Below are 24025 nucleotides of genomic sequence, written 5' to 3'. Positions count from 1 at the left end.
TTCATTTTTAATTAAAAGATAAAATAATTATTTTGAAAATCAATGTAGGAGTATTATTTCGGGAAAAAACATGAAAAGCAGCATCTGAATTAAGGGGTTATCTCTAATGTTCTCTGTAAATGCATATATTACTGCATATTACGCCCATTATATAACATAAGAGCACATGCCATTGTACCATAACATCTTACACATAATTAAAGACATTGTTGAACCAATGACATGAAATATTGGCATATACAGTGGTGTATAACATTGCACAGTGAACACAACATAAAGATCAGAACGCTCAATCTGAAAGCAGTCATATTGTGATATTGTGAAACGCCCAGCTCGGTTCGGAGGAGGGAGCAGGTGGTTGTGCTGTCGTGTTCATATTTCCCCAGAGAAGGTTGACTGCTCCCTACCATTGACTGTATAAACACACCAATTATTCTTAGTCCCTGGAAACAAGGCTTCTCTCTCTTTGGTAACACAAGACATAAGTGAAGTAAGAGCTCCTGACTTCATACGAGACTGGGAACCACTTTGGATCTACATACTGTTTCTGACAAAACTCTCTTGTGGTCTTCCTTACAGAGGGTTTTTGGGGGCAAAATCCTCGGTTTGTGAAGCCAAAAAAAAACAAAAACGAACAGCACATCCGTCTCACCACATACACGCATTCTGGCACGACTAAAATATTCAATTTAGAGATGAACAAAGCCTCACAGCAGGAAAGGAAAATATGTGCAAGCTTTTACAGCAATTCCCTGCTCTATACAAGAGCCAACACATACAAACCGTCTTAAAACAGCAGCATCATGATTTGTCATACATTAAGAGCAGCCTAGATAAGCCTCTGATAACAATCAACGCATCTGTTTCATCCCAATCACAGAAAAAATGCATTCAGATCAGTGATACATCCCTGGTTGGTGTCCGTCTCCGTGCCCTGTCCTGCACACCCAATCAGCAGCTATCCGCAATGCAGAGTGGGATATTTGACCAATGTCAGGCGATCAATATCAGATCAACAGGAGCCAAAGGAAGCAATAATAAAAAAAAAAACACACAAGCCCCCCCCCCCCCTCCCATCACCTCCCTCGCTCGGTCCAGACCTTCTTTCTTTTTACAGTGATGGATATTTAATCCATTTCTCATTTCATGAGAGCGCCAGGGAGAGGACACAGGACACCATTAGTGATCTCTGCTAAAGGCATTGTTTTCTTCTCGACACTTTCAAATATAAAAAAAATGGAAATGGAAATTATAAAAAACGTTTTCAGTTGTAAATCTTTACACAGGAAAACGGAGGGATTGCCTGAACATTGCACAGCTGCGGAGGATCTGTTCTTTGTTTCAAAGGGAACAAAAAGGAACCGTGGCAATCAGAGGAAATAGATAATTGAGCAAATGTAATAGAGCTTTCAACTAAATCTAGATGTGATTATGATTCAGGGGTTATTAGTGGGTAAAATGAAATCTGCCCTCAGTGGCATGTTAAATGTGTCCTTTTTGTCCTCCAGGTAATGGGTTCAATTTACCTTGCAATATGGAGATACATTCTCATTATTGCAGCATAAAAAATAATTTCCCTCAGTTCAATATTAGTTATTACCATAATGGTGGTTATGTTTGGGTCCAATTTGTGCCTCTGTTAGTTTGTTAGTTAACCGACTATCTACTTCACAGATTTCAGGTAAATTTGGTGGCAGGTCATGCCACGGGCCAAGAAGCAGTGATTACTTTGTAACCACGCTAGGGGCTGACCCAAGAGATGGCAATGTCAGTCGCTTGGTCGGTTCACAGCAACTAGTGGATGAATTGCCTTGAAATTTAGTGTGAGCAAGACACTGTACCCCTAACTGCTCCCCGGGCGCCTGTCATTGGCAGCCCACTGCTCCCTATATATACAGGGTTGGGTCAAATGCAGAGAATAATTTCCCCACTGTGGAACTAATGAAGGAATGTTTCTTCTTCTAACATTTTAGTGTTTCAGTGTAAAAACGCATAATTGCTTCATTTGTGTTTCAAATAATCAGGTTTTAGTCATATATGAGCTTATATTTGATGCACATTTGTTTCCTGCCAACATTACAATCTTCCTTGTAGTTCTTTTGAATCCCATCTGCGCTATGTTCACACCTCCTTTCAGAAGTGGAGATTTTTCCCGCAAAACTTATTGCGACTTCCTCCCTTAAATGAATATGCAGTGAGGAGAAAGTGCAGCCTGCAGACACTCGCACAAATGATAAGCAAACTGTGACTCTAGCCGGGTTTGTTTGATAAATACAGCACATGAGTTTTGTTTGGGGTGGAATGCATCAAGTTTGCATCTGAAAACAGGTGCAAAAACCTGAATAAATCTCTCCCTCGGTTGATTGGCTGAATGTACGGCATGGAAAGCTTGTCATTACAGCAGCATACAGTCTTCCCCTTGTCCAGTATATTACACTGGTTGTAATCTTTGACTGTAGGCTGTTAAACTTGGTACACACTGCCATAAACGAACTGTCAATGCCAGATGGATGACATGCTGGTTACACTAATGCTCTGCTGACTGCAATAAATTGCCTCATACTTTTACTGCTGTTAGATAGAAGCTAATAAAATGGCGATCAGCTGGTCACAGGAGATGTATTTCCATCATTTATCAGCTACTTTCAAACCACATCCAGTGGCCAAACAATCAGTGCAAACCTAATTTTAATTATGGATGTGCAGGTCATCTTATTTTAGACCCGTATGTGTTCAGCAGATCTAAAATCCTCCACAGCACGACTGCTGATTAAACACTGAACCTCCTCCAATGTAAATATTCAGAAAACAAATGTGTAAGTCGCATGCCAAAGCACATCATTAGAGTGTTTATTGTGGATTTACATGTTTGGATTTCTTGGGCATGTTATTGTTAGCGATATCACATGGACATTTAACATGCTATTTTGAAAGCAGAGCGATAGTGCAGTAGATCGCTCAGTGATTTTGAAGTGCCATGAATTCAGTCTTTAAAAAGAAGCTGTGAAATTGTACCATGATCTCTTGTGTTCAAATGTGTCAGTGATGTCTTAATGAGACCAAATATCATACAAGTGCAGAGTATCTCACGATCCCTGACAAGATTCATATTCATTTTATGGACAGACAATTAGTCCCCTGGGCAAGCTTAAACCCACAGCCGGAGGAAATGATTGCTTTTGAGCTGACATCCATATGCAAAGAAGCCGAACCATTACTGGTTCTGGACCCAGCTGGATGGGTGTATGTTGGCAATGGACAGGCCTTGTCAGCCATACCTTCTCTGTGCTTCATATCAGTTTTTGGAAGACAGGATAAAAAATGACAGCCATGTGTTGACTGGAGCTTCTCATTAGCACTGGGGGAGAGCATATGACCCACCATTTACACCTCACACTGCATGGCAACTTTACCAGGATCGGATCTGATTGAAAATTAAGTGGTGCACAAAAGCCTGTCCAATCTGCGGAGGGAAATGCGTGCATGAAGGCGAGCAATCTCTGCAATAGGCAATTGCCACGAGAGGAGACAATCAGGGCTAAGGTTGCGGCGCATCAAGCAAGTGGTGTCAGTGCATTCAGCACATCCAATTACCTGGGAGATCATACATTTAGAAAACCTTCAGACGTTTGGCTCCAAATTAAACCTTCTGTGCCAGAGCTTCTCAGTTTTTAATTTACTACTTACTGTGTGGTTGCACTGCATCATTTACTTTACTATTACATCACGACGTTTTACATGGGATGTGTTTCGACATTGAGATGAGCAGACCTGTAAAAAGTGAAACGGCCCGCAGACTTCAGGTAGTCACATAAAACATTGATTCAGACATTTTAGGGGTACCAAAACCAAAATAGGAAATCTCAAAGGAGAAACAAATATACACACAAAGTTATGCAGAGGTTGACATATCACAATTCTGTTCAACCATCGACGGTTTATGAGTCCCACAGTTTTTAGTTGGTACTGAAATGGTAATTTAGACTGTTAAATGTCTAAAATGTAAAACATTTGAAGTAAGCACTCTGCCTTTAAGAGAATAGTGCCAAGCTTAACACAACTGACGGCATGGGTAGTGCAATAATGTATACTTATGAATCACATTTATGGTTTCAATCAGGAAAGGGTTGCTGAGTGTACATTAGAATTACTGCCAAAATGTGATTTATGAGTAACAACCTGGAATAGCACTTTCATAATTACAAAGCCAATGCTACAGCTTCACCGCCTATAGTGTGATAATGATCTCACCTGCATCCTTGCAGCGCATGTCTCTGTGCCTTTGGCCAGAATAATTATTCTTTTCCATTATCTTCCGGATGAATCTGTTGATTTTTAGAATATCAGAAAATAGTGCAGGCTACCATCTTCAGATTGTTCTTGTTATCGCACTAACAGTCCAAAACAAAAATGTACTTAATTTATCATCATTGAAACTAGAGAAAACCTGCAAATCTAAACATTTGAGACGAGAAAACAAAGGATTGACTGAAATGACGACTCCATTAGCAAAATAGTTTTTGATTCATTTTGTGTTTGACTAATTATGAAATCAACAAATTGTTTTAGCTCTAATTTGCATTACAAATTGTTTTAGCTCTAATTTGCATGACATGAATCTGCATTGCGGGATTCAAACACTTCGCTATAGCTGCCGGTTAAATATAGGGGAAATACAATGTGTATATTGGCTAAATATGAAAGGCTCTATATATTGTTCCTACTTCTGCTTGTGACAGACATGGGTTAAGTTGTGCAGTTAAACCCTTAACGAAGTGAAGGCAAATGAGAGTGAAAAGTGCGGTGATATGATTTGATGGACATAAAGAGAGAGAGAGGGTGAGTTTGGCATTTGGGGGTGAAAAAATACTCGGAGGGAAACAATTTCTGTTTTTGCATAATCATTGAGAGGGAAGAATCAACAGAGGGTTGACATTGATGGAGGCTTGTCCCTCACTTTCCCTCTGTCGCCGGGTGTCATTTTTATTGAGTCTACTGTAATTATACTTTGGATGATATAGAAAAAAAGAGTTGTTTACGGCGTCTGCTTGTATGTCATTTTGGTTATCAATCAGGCATTTAAAAAACATTTATTTTTATTATATTAGATATCAGGGAGCTTTTTTTGCAGGGCTATACATTTAATGATCAGTTTATGGTGAAACTGTATGTATGTGATGTAGTTTTCTATTCTAGGTCCGTTTCTTTCTGCAAAACACAAACTAAGTAGAACAACTTTAAAAGTGACTTTTTTTTGAGAGCTTTTCATTCTTCCTGTACTATTGTTATGTTGCCACTGTACAGCACAGTTATATTTTTAATTGTACAACAAACCAGGCACATATATGCCACACAGCAATAACGAACATCTGTAAACTATAGGCTGTGTCTATAAAAGTAGAGCTGTTTGAACGACACTGCGTTTGTTGTCGGCTGCCTCGCTGGCATCTCAGCGGAGCAAACTCTTTGTGGGCGACTCCCCTGGGCTCTGCCAGGGAAAAACATGCCCATGAAGCATCACAGCATCCGGCCTCCAGAGACCCTCTACCTTAGCGATGCGTCGCTGTCTTTCCCCACCGGAGGCATTCCAGGGAGATCAGCTTGTGTACAGAGAAGGGCTTCTGAACCTCCTGTGCGTTCTTGCTTTCTTTTAATGACTCTCTGGTGCCGTTAATGCCGCGACCCCTGTGCGAGACCTGGCATTGTCGTCGACAGCAGCGCCAAAGAACAAGCTCCTCATTAAAATCTGGACCTGTGGATCGTTAAGTTTGTCTGCTTTGTTGATTTGCTCCAAAATGAGATTCACCGATTGATTCATCTGAGACCAACACAAAAATATCTTGGAGATTAACGTCAAAGTATTTCTCGCTCTGACACATGATTATGAGTTTTGGACATGATGTCTCAAGGCTGTGGCAACGGGCGAGATGTTTGTGTTACATTCAGCCAGCACTCAGGGCAGAGGAGATGAATGTTCCAGCTCAATCTATCCAGATGATGTGCTCATCTGCTGTGTGTCAGATCAGTTGATGCAGGATCAGATTGGTTTGTTTTGTAACTAAGAAGAGCCACACGCACGCACACACACGCACACACACACACACACACACACACACACACACACACAAAGGCACTACAGAGGCTGTGCAACTGTCTTTGGTGTGTGTAAATTGACATCATAGCATGCTTATATGATAGCATATCTTTTTGGGTGTTTGTTTCTCTGAAAGTGGATTTGTGTCAACAGCCTTTAAAGTTGTTCCGATACTAGAAGGATAAATGCCTCCGATACAGCCTAAACGAGTATCGGCAGATATGTTAATCGTTGCACTGATCCTGTGTCAAGTTACCATTTAATTTATCCGCTCATTTACACTACACAAGAACAACAATTACGAGTGTTGATGATGGTAGTAGCCAACGAGTGAGCCATTCTCGTCCTTGTTGAGACTTGGATTGTTATTACAGAAGGAATTGTTATTTATTCCAAGGTCAATTTTGTTTTATATTACTGTTGCAGTACTTTTTTACATCGTTACTGTACTATTATTTGTCTAAATTGTGGCTGCAATTTGTCTTTAACGCACTGGCATGAGATCGGTTCTCTGTGTCGGCCGATGCACAAATTCAGGCTTCAGAATCTGTGTCAAAGAGAGGAAAAAGACAAAATAAGGACAAACAAGCTCTCACCTGAGAGATAGAGTTGATGACAGAGCAACATATCCCTGAAACTCCGTGGCTTGCAGTGCCATCATTGGGCCATTTTCAATGGCCAGTAAGAAAATGTTGAGATGAAAAAGAGAATCGACAAAAACAAGGCCAGGTCCATGGCAATGAAATGACTCACTTAGCCATACTTTAATAGGAGACACTGAAAAGATCTATTGTCTGGAGCAATGACACACTGAGCAATCATATGTCTCGTTCTGGGGGACGAATCAATGTCTCACAGTGCCTGATTATTTGAAAACTTTGAGTAATAGAACACAGCCTTTCATAATCCTCGCTGTGGCATTACAATGGAACTAAGGTGTTGTCCCTTTTTTCCCATTGATTTTCTTCCCATTGATTTTTCCCCCCCTTTTTTCTATGACACGTCCATCTGCTAATCATAGTCATATCACTGAATACATGGCAGCAATAGCCTCCCTTATTATAGCTGGATGAAGACAGATGCAGCAGAGAAACCGTGTAGATGTACGACATAGCTGCAGGGAGGGGCACAGGCCAATTTGTTGGTAACTGATATGGTCAGGGAAATATCAGAGCGCAATGGTCTCATCGCTCTTTGTGTCTTGGCTTGCAGAAATAGCTCTTCTATTGCAGCAGTCTGGGGAAGGAAAGTGAATGACCAATAACACAGATTGAATTAGGAGGAGAAATGGAAAATATGATGAGGATGAAATGTTATGTCACAGCGAATCAAAACTCCACACCTGTTCACATTTGAAAATCTGTGACCCCGTTGTTTTCCGAGTAAAGGCACTTACCACATAATGTTACACTTACCTTGAGCTGTATGACAAAACATTTCCATTTTTGCTACCCAGCCCGTCGCAGTCACCAGTAGCATTCAGATGCATTTGTCTTGCTTGTGTTATTGATCAAAAGGCAAGATGTGACTGAAACCTGCAATCATGGGCTGAGCTGCACGACATGTATGTGGCTGTCCTGTACAGCAGGGTTTCAAAGGGAAAACGAGAAGGAAAAGTCACTGCAAATGGCGAGGACATTTAATATTTACTGAAGGATACGGCCTGGAGCCGCCTTGTGCTGTATGATAAGGATGAGCAGCTCCAGTGGTCTAATTTTAAAGGCTGCGTGTTGACTTTGTTTATTTATTTATTTATTCACCACCCCGACTCCCGTCAAAGTGACAAAACACTGAACCCCCAACATCTCAGCTATATTATCTAGTAAGTCATTGGTTAGTAATTGGTAATATGTTTATATGGCAGCTCCTGTCATAAGTGGGGTTTTGTTACAAGCTGATGCCTTCAGTAGCAACAGTAAATTACAGCTTCCTTTGCTGGTCACCTTCTTTATGTTGAAGGCCTGTTCCTAAAAGCATGTTGAATTTACAAAAGCAGGATCCAAATGTAAACGCAAAGGCCATCCACCAGAATTCAAAACACAGAGTTGGAACCTGCTGTCACTCCAGAATTGACAGACAGCTCCTTTAATACCGGGTGTCTGGTCGGCCAGTGGTTTACACTGTCACATAACAGCAAGAAGGACCTGAGTCTGAACCGGCTGGGCCCTGTGGAGTCTGAATATTCTCCGAGTGTTTGTGTAAGTTTCTTCTCACGGTCCAAAGTCTTGCAGTTTCGGTAAATTGGAAACCCATTACACTTCTTACACTTGCGAGGTATTTGCAAAAGACATGTTCTTAAGGACTGTTTACATTCTGCAACTGTTTCATGAATTCTAATTTCTTATCAGATATATTGTATATTTTTAGGGGGGCCAAGCTCCAAGCTGTTTTTTTGGGGGTTCAGAGGGTTAGAGCCTTTAGTGAATGCATGATAATATTAAAATGTTTTTAATTCAAAGGCCCTATATAAAGACCCAGTAATGCACAAAAAAAAAGAAAATCTTAAAAGATACCGTGATAGAGATTTTTGGTCACTAGTGGACTGATATAGAAGATCAGACAGAGAAAGAAGAGGAAGAGACAGCAAGGAAGGAGGCTTTGTTCACTTCTCAAATCTGATCCCACTGGAGTTGATTACATAGAGCTAACTCCTTCAGTGGCAGGTCTTGTTGAAGACATGATGGAGGACAGTGACCCAGGGGCTAAACACACATATAGGCAGCGATATCAAATCAACTCACTGCCGCAGGTCTATATTTGGGCTACAGCACCCACACTGGGAAATATTGTTTTTTTTCCACAGATGGGACATGCAAGTAGACAGACCCCTTCAAATGCAGAGATGGGGCATAAATGATGTCACAAGTTGATTTAAGGTCTTAATATGTTAGAACCTCAGAGGACAAGTCAAGGGATATGAAAAGAGTCTGACATCATAAATCTCATTGCTCTTGCTCCTAACAAAAGAAACAAAAATGTGATATTCTAGGTTTAAACTGTGTAGAATGGCTCACAGTGTGAGTAGTTCAGCTAACTAGTCTACAGTGAATGTGAACTTCTGTGATCGGCCTCCCATTTGAAGACTTTACTCTACTTTTTTCACATTTCGAGAAAATAATTTATTAAAAAACTGTAACCCAAAAAGAGATTGTTTTCCTTGTGGTTATAATTTAGTAGGGCCGTCCTCAACCAAAGTAAATGTTTAAAAGAAAAGCAATCTTATAAGCAACTGCTGCCAAAACGACCGATCAGTCGACTAAGAAGGGGCAGTTCTACTGTATATATTTGCAATGAGCTAAATGTTCACCCAAGCACACTTTTTGAACAAGTTAGCTCAGCACAGTTTACTGACTCCACAAACTTTTAACCAGCGTGGACAAGATCTACAGTTTCATGACAACCGAGCAAACGCCAACTACTGATGAAGACCATACGATGTGGTTGAAAGCACGAGAAGAGTAAGTGGACTTTAAGCTGAGAACAATTTGTCAACCCAAGAGAGTTCATTATTCATATTGGATAATAATTGGCTCTGCTGACCTGCAGTGTTGACTCATATACTGTAGTGTGGAAATAGTTAGCTGTTCTCCTGACCCGGCCCTACCTTTGACCCAACTAGCTTCTTTGCCTCTGCATTTCAATGTGTTTACTTCAACCAACGCGTTGATTTGATCCCCAGAGCAGCTCAGCCCTCTGAGACATGTTTGTACCGCAAACAGTCTGCCATAAGCCTGCTGTGTGCTAAAGTCATACAAGAATCCATCCAGATTTATGTCGTGGCTGGTATTGTATTAGACACTAATGGACACAAAAGCACACCCACAGTATCCTACTCAGAGTATAAAGCAGATCCTTACACTGACCGGCAGTAAAACTTATTATTACAATCCCTGCTTTTCATCCCACAGTGGGGTCAGCATGCGGTTAAAGGACTACATTATCATCCATTTAGCCATTCGAGTCATAGCTGGGAACCATAAAGAGTTGAATTCTCATACTCTACAGCCTTTATTGATCGGGTCATGAAGGACTCAGCTTCACAAACAGGGACGGAAACAAGACTGTTTTGTCACAACATTCGCCTGCCACTACTTTAGCACCCACACATATCTCCAAATCTCTTATTACTTTGAAACATTTTCATTAATCTTGGTTGTTTGTCGAAGTGCATTTTGATCACCTTGACCATCAGTAGGGAGGAGTAAACGAGTCCAGGTCGGCTGAATTGTAAAGCATTTTCCAGAACATTTTTCTTGCTGATGGTTTTGTCAGGAATTGGAATGTTGTTCTGATGTATGGAGTAATCTGCCGTATTGGCAGCCTGCTCAGTCATTTCAGCTCTTGACAGACACTCACTGATAGAAGCTGTGAGAAGAAAAGGTGCCTCGACTTAAATCAAAGAGGAGGCTTTATGTGCACGGCACTGTATGTGCTGAACATTTAACGACTGCCATTTCCCAATTGGAAGAGACTCAGAAAGGCTATAATATTTCAAAGACATCAGAGGAATTTTAAAAGTTCGATCAACAAAGTATTCTGTTGAACGAGGTTAGCCTTTTACTGCTTTATTACGAAACATTTAGCGAATCATGTCAGGTTTTTAGGGATTAATTCATAGCTCATAAAAAGCACAAAGCGTAAATATATAAAGACCAATCATCTGCCATACATTTTAGGCTAACGATGAAAAACAAACTCCATTCAAGGTCCATTTACTCGCTTGTTCTTGAGTTGTCGACCATATCAAAGAGTCATAACCACCAGATGCAGTATGCTCAGCAGAACAGAAAGTCTTGACTGTAATCAATATTCATGGGCAACATTTTACAAGCACTGTGTGTGTTAAGGCAGTAAACATGCACACGCACACCGTTACGCCAGCAGAGTTACAGAAGTCACATCTGTTTGACTCGCTGTCCATGATTGAAACATCACAACTTATTTTGCCATTTTATTTGGGGAATTTTTGCAAGAAATGACTGGCTGCCAAAAACCCACAGCACGCCAGTAGGCCAACCTTTTTGGAAGTTTTGGAAGTTTTGGAAAGGCAGCAAGCACAGACCTGCAGATCTGTGCTGGACACAAACAAACAGACACAATAAAAGATTTAGAAGCAATTTATGAGAAAACTACAACGGCACTCGCCACTCAGAGCGCAGGGAGGACGAGGACAATGGTGCATTCAGGTGCTCCTCAGATGGTCCCTTTTCCAGAGTTGGGAAGTCGTTCGCGTCCTGTTTGTTTACGAGCTTTAATTTGTAATGTGGAAACAACATGGACCCTACAAAGAAGATGTGTTGGATTTTACTGCTTATTAAACAACATGGTAGCTGTTTTTAAGTTGTTCCGACTTGAAGCGGCGTTCTATGAATTTTCCAAGTCTGGAATCATTTTTGTGATTATTCTGAAACTACATGTTAACGCCCACAGCGCTGCAACCCAGTCAACCCTCTCCTCCCCACACTCTCTTCTTCTCTCCATCTCTGTATAGTGGCTTACTCACAAAAGACACCGCTGTCAGCAAAGTTGGCATCTATTGTTCACATTTATTTCTCCAAATTGTTTCAAGGCTTGATATTTAGGATGGAGAAAGTGGGTGGAAACAAAGGAAAGGGAGAAGGCAGAGAGCAATAAAATGAACACTTTTCACAGGAAAAGGGATTTTAACGAATACTTAAACATATATATTTCTTTAATGTCAAAGGACCATTGAGGATGCATCGTCATATTCAATGGTGTGGAGATATAAAGCAATGCTTGCAAACAAAATAGCTAACAATAAAAACGACAATACATGATGGGAAGCCATCTTGTGCAGACTGATAAAATGGTTTTGGAGGCCATTCACTTGAAATACAAGTGACCAATTCATCAAGATTCTGAAGTGTTTTCAAGGGTTTGTAAAAGATTTAGAGGACAGAACAAAATGTGGAGTAACTACATTCTTAACAATTAAGAAAAAAAAAAGAAAAAAGATAAATAAGTTAAATCCACTGTCAAGGTCCTCCAGTAAAACATTCAACACCCAGGCTGTGTTTCTTTGAAACTGTGCAAATGTGTTACAAAAGGCTGCAGGAGGAAACACACTGTGCATATATTTACCTGACTAAGCTTTATATATTTAGTCCTAGACTTTTTTCGTGTGTTCTTTTTTTAACCGTGGCTGTAATTACTATTATCTTTGTCACAAATTCGTCTTGTGGGCATCAATGAAATTATTCTCCAGTGGCAAACACCTATTCAGCACAACAGGGGGGGGGGGGACATCAAACATGTTTAATTGGCTAATTTATCATATGATTGTTTGGGATCCGTGGCCCAGTCCTCTACACCCGCCTCTGATGGAATAATTGGCCATTCGTTGTCCTTCACATCAATACGGCAACGTGGTTATGCAATATTCAGAATTAGCTTAAAGCGTCTCTTGACTGCAGACAGTTGAACTTCGTGTTTGGTTAGAAAAAGTGCAGTGTTTATTTTATATTCACCCAATTGATTGACGCTAATTCATTCAGTTCGTTCAATAAAACACACACCATGTTTGTTTTTGTCTTGTATGCTCAATCTCTTGCCAATGTCCATGTAACAGTTTATCTTACAGTTCTACCTGACGTAGACATCCCACTTTAGCTTGGACCTCTTGCACAGTCTTGAACTGTATATTTATGAAGCTTCTGTGGGACTTTGTTTTGTGCTCGATGCTTCTAAAAATGGTGGTAATGGATAACAGAGTAGATTATCTTTTGTTAAGTGAGTTTATCCTGCATGTGCAGGTAGATATGGTTGTGTCTTTTGCTAATTTCTTCTAAGATATGCTTGGAATTAAGACCTCTAAACAAATTTCCGCTATCTCACACACAACAAAGCAAAGCGGTTGGTCTTGTTTTTTTTAGCACAGTGCAAAGCAGCTGGTGTTAATTGTTCTTATAAATGCGGTAAACAAAGCCTCAGGTGCATTGAATGTACTACTGAGGAACCGTACAGATAATACTGAATACACTGAATGAAATTGAAATATTTTCATGGGAACCCCTCAAGGGTTTCTTCTTTGCTAAGAATGAACCCTTTAATACATATTTATTTTTAGATACACATGGAGAGATGGGGCTACTGGGACAAAAGCTAATCAAAACAGTATAACCGTAACCGGATAATCATTTTGAGAACAGTGTTCATTCATGCCCAGCCTATGGAGCCCCACCTCATATCTTTTGAATCAATGAGCCAAATGTAAAAGAGCTACATTATCTGTTAGCAAATATACTCCATGTGTGTGTGTGTGTGTGTGTGTGTGTGTGTGTGTGTGAGCGCGCTTTGGACAGCGATCACAGCCCCCCCTCTTGCCTCCTTGTGGATCCGGGTCCGTGTTATTGATGTGCTATGAAGGGAAACTAGATGTTGACGGTGACTTTTTAAGCAAGTGTTGGTTATCAATAAATCATTTCACAACAATAATAACAACAATATAATGCATTAATGCGAGAACAAGTCAAATATTGCCTTTATATTGGCAAAGGCACTGGGCTATTGGCGAGAGTTTTGAACATCGTCGATCCCCGAGACCCTCGTCTATCGGCACAACCGTGAAAGAGCTAATAACATAGTAGTGTAGTGGTGTGATTTAATCAGTATGGTTTTAGTTTGAAGTAGACGTGGCAATTAAACACAAATTATTCACAAGCCTCAAAGCGATGGTTGCTAAGTTTCCTGAACTCCCTGAACAATTCCTGCAGGTGTGATCACTCTGTCATCGAATAAACACTCCTCTATAAGATCTCCATCTGCAACTGGAAGTCCTCCAACAAAGGGAGAAAGGAAGTACACACACACACACACAACAGACAAAAAAGGGTTTACGAACACAAGGAAAACAAAAGACGAAGAAAAGAGGCATTTAAGCGAGATGAGATTAAAATCACATTCGAGGAACTACTGGCAGTGAAGCCAATCATTCTTCTTAGATTCAAGGGAAGGGCATGTTGAGGGATCAAGTTACAGTATAGCATGACATCAGTAATGTGAAGTAGAGTGCTACGTATCTCTTCATCACAGTGCTGCGCTTACTGCCGCGCTCCAATATCAGTATTGGTGCATCTCTAGTTGATGGTAGATGTCACCTTTACATCACCTTTACATAACCGAGGAGGAGGAAGGAGAAGGAAGAGGAGGTAGAAACAAACAGGAATCTTTGGGAATCTTACATTTTAACACTCTTTAACATCTTGGTGTTACAATAGAGATACAACAACGAGGAAGCTGATGAAGGATTGCATTACTTCCCCCCATTTTACTTCTCTAATTGTAGTTATTCAGAGTAAAGTATGCAGTGCTATACATGTATTGCACTTTGTAGTGGAAACTTACAAATTATCCATTTTATCTCTTTTCCACAGACAGCGTTGGTGGCTGTGATGAAACGATTAGAATTGGAAAAAGAAGGAGTCTCTGCTTCGTGAGATGCTCTCAACCTTTTATGTTAGAGGCAGCCTTTAATAAATGATTCTCTCTAATGTCGTTTTAATGTGCATATTGCAACATTAAAAAAACGTAACAAATATATAAGTTAGATATGACAACAACTGTCTTTTCAAAACCAAATGTAAGATAGTTGCTTCCTGTCATATGCAGCCTTGGGCAAATGCCTCCTGAAGCGATGTCTGAACCTTTGCTGTTTGATCCGGTACACCCACGCATTTTGTGCTGTGGTGACGGATATTGTGAGCGTTCGCACCACTGGCAACAATGCCAAAAATGTTTGCCATTCAATGGCATTAAAAATGAATATGATCGTTTAGAACACATCACATTAACCATGGACAGGATCCAACAGAGTTCAAACTGAAGCTCACTAGAGGGGAACTGGTCCAGTTTTGCTGTAGTGTATAGTAGCAGAAGGCACGGAGGCTGAGCTTCTTTTAAAGGGGGATTTGGAGGCTCCAACACACCTCTGGAGGCGTCTGTCAGAGATCAGTGAAGAAGATGAGGGTGGGAGGGGTGAATTGGATGGGTGGGAAGGGGTTGGAGTGAAATCTCCTGGATGATAATGATCCCCGTCAAGGTGAGAAGGGAGGGAGGTAATACATCAAAGATTAAGACATGAGGAACAGCAGCAGTCCCTCAGCAAGATGGGAGGGAGAGAATTACACTTGCATCCGAGGAGGAAACAGTAGTGACAGAGACTGGGTGAAGGGAGGGAATCTGTCCTGAGCTGTTACCAAACACGTTACACTCAAACATGAGCTCCATGACAACACAGTCCATCTACAGATGAGGATGCTGCGATATGATTGAAAGATCCAGAGCTGCTTAATGGATCTTGTGATAAGATTGTTTTCTCAGCTGATGTTACAAAGGTCAAGAATGGATTTTGAACCTGAGTTTCGTATGTTTTATATAGATGCATAGCTCTTCAGCATGGCGGTCAGAGAGTAAAAGTTTTCTTCTGAACTCTGCAATAATAGCAGAAGTCGGTTATCTGTGTCCGATGTCTGCTGTGAGGTTTTTTGCATTCGTATCATCCTGGACAGAGCGGCTGTGAGGAGTTTGCAGCCTCCATTTTAGATTCAGTCAGGTGTTGCGGCAGTGACACCTCTAGTTGCTCTTAAAGATTGCAATCAGTGACCTCTGATTTGGGGAACCCAGTTGTCACACGATGCTGTCTTGATGTATCGTAAGCCGTGGCAGTATCTAGGGCCCCAGAGAAGGAGATGGAAAAGCTGGAGGAGGTGGTTTTGGGGGTGGCGGTGGGGGAGCTCTGTGGAGCAAATATGGGACAGTTTCAGCAGAGTGGACTCCGGCTATTCCGCTGAGCCACCTTTTCTTTCTATAAATAAAACAGTAGTGCTTTTAAAGGGGCAGGCGGAGGAGGCAGGGGGTAGCGGGCTCAGCCACGGTTATGGCCTCAGTGAACACTGGACAAGATGGAGGAGGTTTGCCTTCTTTACTCACCGACTTTTCAACCCGTTCTCACTGCCAGCGCGCGGTCAACGTGGCGTGGTCAGTGCTCCGGTGCACGACATCAACCGTGCTCTTTCAATAAACGAAGTGATTCTGTTGCCTAAATTAAAATCTTCCTGTGGGGATGGAAGGTTATTCTGAAAAGACGCTGTGCATGTAGCAAGCGAAACGCCTTTGCTGACACTGACGCCAGACGTGGGTAGAGCGTCCTAGTTTGAAGCTTAGCGCCACAGTTTGCGTTTTGTTTTTACCCTTTTTGTCAGTTTCTTTCCTCACAAAGTAACTGGTGATTCCCACCTGGATTTACAGTGATTGTTTACACTGAAGTTGTTTTTATCTGTTGCTTGGAACAGTGTGCATTCAAGTTTGTGGATTCCTGGTGCACAGTGGTGCTCTGCTCAGAATATTCTCCTGCACGCTGATGTCATGTTCATTTAATTTCTCCCACATCTGAAAAACTTTTATAAAACAACAGATTCTTTAGAATATATCTATCCATCCATTATATCTGAACTTTTTGGATTGGCCTCCATGGCTTCTTCTTACTGTAATAATTCTTATAAAAGGTGTTGGATCTCTGCCCTCTGCAAATGGACCCTGGATCTGACAGTTGTTCTATTCTGGCCTCTCTCTGTGTCGGCCCTTTTCTAATGGTTGCAGGGATTTCATTAACTAAAGAGGAAGAAGTCTTTTTGCATTTTAGAGCAGGATGACAGATACTTGTGAGGGTCACCTGCTTAATTATAGCTCAGTACCGGCCGCTGTACTGACGTTCCTGCTGCAATCGCAATATACCTCTATTTTTGGCGAAGGATTAAATGTGTCGACAGGTTAGAGTTTGTATGAACAAAATTAATTTATTTTAACACCTACATTATTTCATAATAGCGGTGCATTTCTTCAAATTATTTAATTAGCAGCTTGTTGACAGAATCTAACACCTTGTGTACACTAGCCATGTAGAGCAAGTTGCACGTTAGCAGCTGTTCATTAAGAGCACATATTTTCACTATTTAAAGTAAACTTCAGATAACGTCAGGTGTCAGTTATGCACTGAAAGCAAGTGAAATACAAATGTTGTTATTTGCAGGCGAGACAGCTGAAACTGGATTTTAATTCACACACATGTTTTCCATCAGATGCCAGGTTATGCAAGAAGTGGCTCAAGCCGCTGGCCTCAACTAGAGAAGCGGTCTCGTACCGTTGATTCTTTTCAACTCTAAACCCACAGAGTTCTATGCCTCCGCGCCGGCGACAGTCGTTGTACGTCCATCAATCCGTACGTACCGTTATCGTGAACACGATAATCCAGGAATGCCTTGAAGGAATTCTTTCATATCTGGCACAAACGTCCATCCCCTTTCCGTGAACGCAATATATCGGCCTCGAGTGTAGGGTTGGGCGATATTTAAAATCCCCTTCTGACGACATTGCTTTAACAAATAGAACGATAATTAAACTGAAGATAGAGACGCACATAGATAGATACAAACGTCTGAAGACTGGAGATGCATATGTTGCGATACCCACAAGTGGCTGCCGTATAGGCAGGAAGCACTATTCCAGAGTACTAAAACAGAGTCAAACCTGATTTAAACTAATGAAATAAACAAGTATACCAATAAAAGTGAGAGTTGGCAACAATGGCCGTAGCTTTGCATTTTAATAGCAAATCTCTCTACTCGCAGCAGAGCAGCCTGCTGCTACTATGTTGCTCTGTTTGACAAATAGCTTTAATCAAATAAAAGATTTGCCCTCAATCGATACAGCGCATGTGAGTCCTCTCACTCTGACGTGTACTTCCATCCAGGTGGGAACTTGACCTCCACATTATGTGAAGAGTTCAAGGCAATTAATAAGAGGCTATGGCTTTGCTTGGTGGAACCTGGCCAGCCACTTGCCACATATGGAGCCCATGTGACCAGGGTCATTTGTCTCAAGCGAGGTCAATGAGCAGCTGAAGCCAAACAACCAGTCTGTGTCCTTGTGCCCCTGGAAAATGTCATGCGTTTCAATCATGAATAATGTTGGCAAAAGCAGCATTGTAATAAAGCGTTCCGGGGGGGGGGGGTCTTACAGTTGATGCTTCTATTACAACACTGATACCTCTCCTTGAACAGTGTTTACTCAGCTTGTAATTGGATGTTGCCTAAAAGGGCTGTGTTCCCATTAGTATGTGTGAGAATACTTCGGAAGACTCTGAAATTGCACGGGGACACAAAAGGATTTGTTGATATTTTGCCATTTAGCTACCGTAATTCAAAAACACATACATTTGTGACTGTCCATGATTGAATGAAAATCAACCTAGCGTCGTTATTACCGTGGGGAAAACCACCATGAAAAACAAAAATTTCAATTTCAGCCAATTTTCTTGAGGTTGAAGGATTCTTGCTCTTTGGAGAGCAGCTTGTAGTGAATCCGTATGAAAACTAAAAGATGCAGGAAACACACTTATTTAAGGATTTATCTTTCACACCTTGACATGCACGAGGCAAACACCTATAAAGTTAGCAACTGCCACATCTTCTGCTCTCTTTCACAGTCGAAATAACAAACATGCAAACCATCCGTTGCAGAAGTTCGATTCTTTTCAATGCTTTTTTGTGACGTGAGTTGACGTTCACTGCAAGTTTCATTCAAACATATGCACTCAATATAAAAAACAAGGTGTTTCATTCATGCAGTTAATACCTTTTATGAAATGTGACAGTAAAGAGATGACAGAAAAAGAAAAGAGAGGGACGGGAGGCAGGGAAGGAAGTCCGTTGTGGTTTACGGCCAACGTCTTCAAAGGCTTCTCGACTGATGATTCAAACCATCAACATTTAAACACGGCCTTAGTTTGTCAAAAAGTTTGCATGGATTATGTTATATAGAGTACGCAGGCAGGTTGCATTGCAATGTGTCCCACATAGCTCAAAAACAACTTGGGTGGATGAGACTGGCTATACAACCCTAGGCTGGGTTTTACAAGACCGAGAATCACATCTGTTCATCTTGATTGGGCTGAAAAATACAATAGATTCCTTGTAGAGCGCTGTAACCAGTTCCCTAAAGGCCTCTTTTGACGAAGGTTGGTTCAGTTAATTTGAGAGAGATTATTGTAGCCATTGTCTAATTAATGCTGACTATTCCCTGTGTAGACTGTTTGGATACTTGGGGATGGGGAGACTGTAAGTACATTGTGTGTAGCACAAGCAGTTTGTGTGTACAAGTGTGTTTGTGTACACTTGTGTGTGCCCGTGCATGTGCCAGTGCGTGCTCCTTTGACGTTCGCTGACCTTCATATCCCCTGGTTATGCCAGCAGCCATTTATCTTTTATTCATTCTGCCATTCGTGACCAAGGCAGCTTCTCTGGCGCTGACGCTTGTCAAAACAGAGCCTGTCCCATGATACGCAGCATGCTGCAGTCTGGATGGCCTGCGCTCTGACAGCCGATGCAGTTTCAACGGCAAGAATTGAGCTCGCTGGTTGCATTCACCAGCCTCTCTCACGGCTTCAGCTGCCAAAACTAATTTTGTAATTCAATAGATCCTCCTGTTGGTAAGCTATCTGCAGTGACTAGTAGAGACGACGAGCTCACCAACCACCTCTGTTGTTGTTCACACTCGCTCGTTTCATGAAGCTTCATGGAGCATGCAGCTCCAACATCTGTCAACAACGCAGTTTGTCTCTTATCGACAAGCTTACCTGCTAAAACAAACTGAAGCGTTGTTGCTGAGCTCCTGCTCTCCACTTGGCTATGTGAGCTCTCAATTATTCAGTTTTCCAAGTTATTAGAAAAGAAAGCATTGCAAGAAGAGGTTTCCGCTTCGGATCACATTTCTACAGCCCAGAAACAGCTGAGACATTGTAAAAACACAAGATAGGAAGGAAAAACCAAAACCCAATGCATTGATGAAGTTTGACGGTTTTGTTATGGCTGATCTCCTCCACACACACATTTGCAATCATCATGTCTCTCCACTCATTTATTCAGGTGTTTCTTTCATTCATGTATCTTCTATTTTATTTATTATCTGTAGCTGAAAGATTTGGGGACGTTTTTTTTCAGTCTTCCTCTAGAAAATTGGATTTGTTCATGCAGAACTAAGAAGCTCACTAGATCGTCTCTGATCAGTTTAATTTACAGTCGGGTCTTTTGTTTCCACTAATTCTTTGTCTGTATGTGGTAGAATATAAGAAGATCCACAAATGTTTCCTCTATTTCTTGGGCTTCAAACCAAAGAAAGGTTGTCGCATCTCACACCTTTCTCAGCCACAATACTAAATACTTCAATGCCAGGCAATGCAGATTCCACCTTTGGACTCCCCAAGGTCCCACAGAATTGAGATGGAAATGGCTCGACTGTCGGTAAATCAATGGGCTCCCACTGAGACAGAGTGTTAGGAGAGCTTCTCTCAGCATCTTGTGCCCCAGTGATGGTCGGCGTCAGGATTAAGCATCTCATTCAAATGCTCACTGATTGCTCAAGTTGTTTCGCTGAAGGAATGCTGGAAGAAAACGACAAGAGAAACAAGATCCGACACATCAGCTGATGACATTGGTCTCCTGGGTGATTCTGATTCTGCTGAACTCGTCACGAGCTCTCAGCCAGCAGCACCCGGTTCTACCGAGTGGAGATCTCATTGATAGTCTCACAAAATCATTCTCGCCCGATCATTTCCAACAAAAGACGCAGAAGACGCCATGCGCGGCGGCTATTGTTCCATGTTCGTCCTGAGTAGGTATGCACAGTGTGGCAGCGGTACCTCCTCCCTCCCCTGAGATTTGAAAAGCATCACAGTGAACAACAGAGTTTTTCTTGTGGGTTGGTTGACATCCGCTAATATAACTGTTATTGGAGGAGGAACACTTGAGAAGTCGATATGACATGTGTCAACCTGTAGTTCTAGTCATTATTTTCTCTACCCTGCTGAACCTTTCATGTAGTTGACTTCTTTCATCTGCAGCCTTTGATGGCGGATTGTAGATACGACACCATCGTGTTTTGTGCAGCTGTCAGGGTTAGCTCTTGTGTTATGGATTTTCTCGTCACTTTCTTCGCGGTGACGGGGCTGCTGCACGACTGACACTGTTTGTGCTGCCCTCGGGGAAAGTAACCCTTAGCATTTCTTCTTGTGATTTAAACAATCATGCGCATGCTCAGATTTGGGTTTTGCTAAATATGAACATTATTGTTTGATAACGTGAGTCTTCAGGGAAATTGTCGTTTTTCAAAGGTACTAATTGGCTGACATTTGAAACATGGCATCCAATTTTAAAGAGTACAAGTTCAAAACTTTTAATCATGCTTTTTTCAGCACCTGGGAGTCATTTGGGTATTTGTTTGTAGATGGCCCGTTAACATTTAAATAATTTAGTAATCCAAACAAAACAAAAACAAACAAGTGATTGACACACGTTTATTAGAAATATGCTCTCCCTCTCCTAACCCCTCTGCCTCTCCTTTTATCTTTCTCTCCCAGATGATAACTGCAGACTGACTGACTACCGACGGCTGAAAACCAAGATTTTGGATTTGCATGACAAACGATACATGGGGTCTAATATCTACGGGGCCCACAAGGATAACATGGCTGTCAGGAAGCAACTGGTTGATATGATGTTCAGGCGCTTTGATGCAGATAGCAACGGACAAATAGATGCCAGCGAGCTCTCACAGGTAAGGATACTGATCCAGAGATGAACTTTGATACGCAATTATAGATCTGCTTTTGAAAATAACAACAGAAATGTCTTAGATGTAAATTGCAACAACTAACATTGATGTTAAGAGAAGAAGATATATATATATATATATATATATATATATATATATATATATATATATATATTATTATTTTTGCACCACCCTTCAAGTCTGTTCAAACCACAGTCGGTTTTATTTAGAAAATGCAATCCAGCTCAATTAATTTGTATAGCCCAATATCACAAATCACAAATTTGCCTCAGAAACGCTTTACAACATGTACAACATACGACATCCTTTATTTCCACTTTAATGGGGGGAAAAAAGGAAGAAACCTCAGGGAGAGCATCGGAAGAGGGATCCCTCTCCCAAGAGGGACAGAAGTGCAATAGATGTCATGTGTGCAGAATGAACAACATCGTCGATCGATATGAAATAAATGATTCATGTGATGAGGGTAGTTATAGCAGCAGTAGCACTAATAATAGCAGAATCATGATTAATAACAGCGGCAGTGGATATAATAGAATGATAATGTTAATGAAAGCAGTAATAGAAATGTGACTAATAATCGTAGCAGCAGTGGATGTCAGGCAGCGCCACAGCAGCAGGTACGACCACGGCGCAGAAAACAGAGGCTACAAATGAACAAACACCACCTGTGTGCTGAGGTGTTTAAACCCTGACACTTTGATCGCTTCCATACAAGTAACTGTGTCAATTTTACTCTTCTTGCCCTTCCCTCTGGTAGCTGTGCTGCGTGGCTTTAGGTACATCTTTTGAAAAGCAATGTGGGTCAAAGGAGCCTTGTGCTCATGGGAGGCTGCAGCCTTTGACCAGCGCTGCCAAGAGGGATGGTTGTAAAAAGAGCAGTTTTTGTGACTGCTACAAGGAAGGAAGATATTATGTGCATAACAAAGCCTCCCAGTACCTGAGGACTGATTTTAAATAGAGTATTTCAATTGTTGAAAGGGTAAGCAACCTGCGGTGGTTTTCAGAAACATGAAACCAGTTGCTATTCTTAGGTCAGTTTCCTGCTGATCCAGTATCCCATCTGCACTTGGGTCACCTTGGCTGTCTTTGTCAGTGCCCCTTCGCCCAACGGGGGAGGTCTCATTAGATTCATCTGAATATATTTTAGTGTTTTTGAGTTCAAAGCCTCCAAATAACATCTCAAAAATAGTGATTTTCTTTGCCATATTTTCATGTCATTTACATAGTTTTACATGTTTTTACATTAACCCGGTGGCCAGTTCGAGCATGAGACACGTCAATGTTTCGTGAGTAAAATGCACGGTCAACAAACCATGTTGCGCTGTGTTTTATGGAATAATATTGCCAGCATGCTCTGAATGTGAATTTGAATATGCCCTTTAAAGCTATTGGATGTTACTTTGGATTTTCAAACCTCTTGGTGATGCCATTTATTCTACTTGAGGCCAAGCTGTACCACTCCACCTCTCTGTTTGCATTACACAAGCTAGTCAGTAATACTTCACATCCAGATGGAGAAGCTCTTTTGTGGAGTTCCTCAAGGGCTGCTTTTCACCCTCATCCCCTTTTATCCCAGAAAAATATGTGAATGTTGGCAGATGTCGTACACTATCAGCTACATATGTTCAGAGAAAAGAAGAGAAGTGAGGATTTATGGAATTAAAATAATAGTGGATTGCAGGTGGTCGTTTTGGGGTTTTCAACTAAATCCAAAGGTGTTTTTCTTTTTTTTTTAATGCATAAATACATTTAAGGATTTATGGATGTAATTATGGTTATTATTAGGTGTTAAATGAGTTTCTATGTTCTCACTGAATGTAATTTCAAAGTAATTAATTGCTCGACGGGACACAGTTTTCTTTTCTCTCCAAAGTATGTGAGTTTGAAATATCATACACAATATATATCTATAAAAGTTCAGATTCACATAGATTTCATTCTCAAGGCAATCTGCATGTCATTAACCTCAGTGGCTTGGACTGCAGAATTTTTACTGATTGACAAAAGGTGAATGTTAAAGAAGACAAGGGATTTATGCAAATTCAATTGTGGAGTGAACAAGCCCTCAAAAGGAGCATTGCACAAGCAAATCACACCTTAATCAGCAGTTGAAAGTACCAAACCATGGCTGCCACCCTCGTGCCCTGAGGCGCCCTTTATAATTGGAGTGTTTTCTGATCTCATTTGAAAGTGTAGGATGGAAATGCCTCACCCTGGCTTACTTGACTTGATAGAGTGTACACATGAAGGGGCACCCGGAGCAATTGTTCCTGCCCCTTTTGT

At 41.2% G+C, this 24025-nt stretch overlaps 1 protein-coding gene across 1 annotated transcript in view; it reads left to right on the top strand.

The window, feature by feature from the left end:
* The window catches only part of fstl5 (follistatin-like 5), a 129335-nt gene that overhangs the window by 45171 nt on the left and 60139 nt on the right, over positions 1–24025 (top strand). The window contains exon 5 of the mRNA XM_079268051.1: positions 21525–21721. Within this exon, the coding sequence (XP_079124177.1) occupies positions 21525–21721 (197 nt within the window). The remainder of the gene's footprint in view (positions 1–21524; positions 21722–24025) is intronic.

This window comes from Melanostigma gelatinosum (assembly GCF_949748355.1).
Source record: "Melanostigma gelatinosum genome assembly, chromosome: 5".
Classification (NCBI taxonomy): domain Eukaryota; kingdom Metazoa; phylum Chordata; class Actinopteri; order Perciformes; family Zoarcidae; genus Melanostigma; species Melanostigma gelatinosum.
The sequence above is the reverse complement of the archived record's forward strand: the minus strand, read 5'-3'. Positions and strand labels throughout refer to the sequence as shown.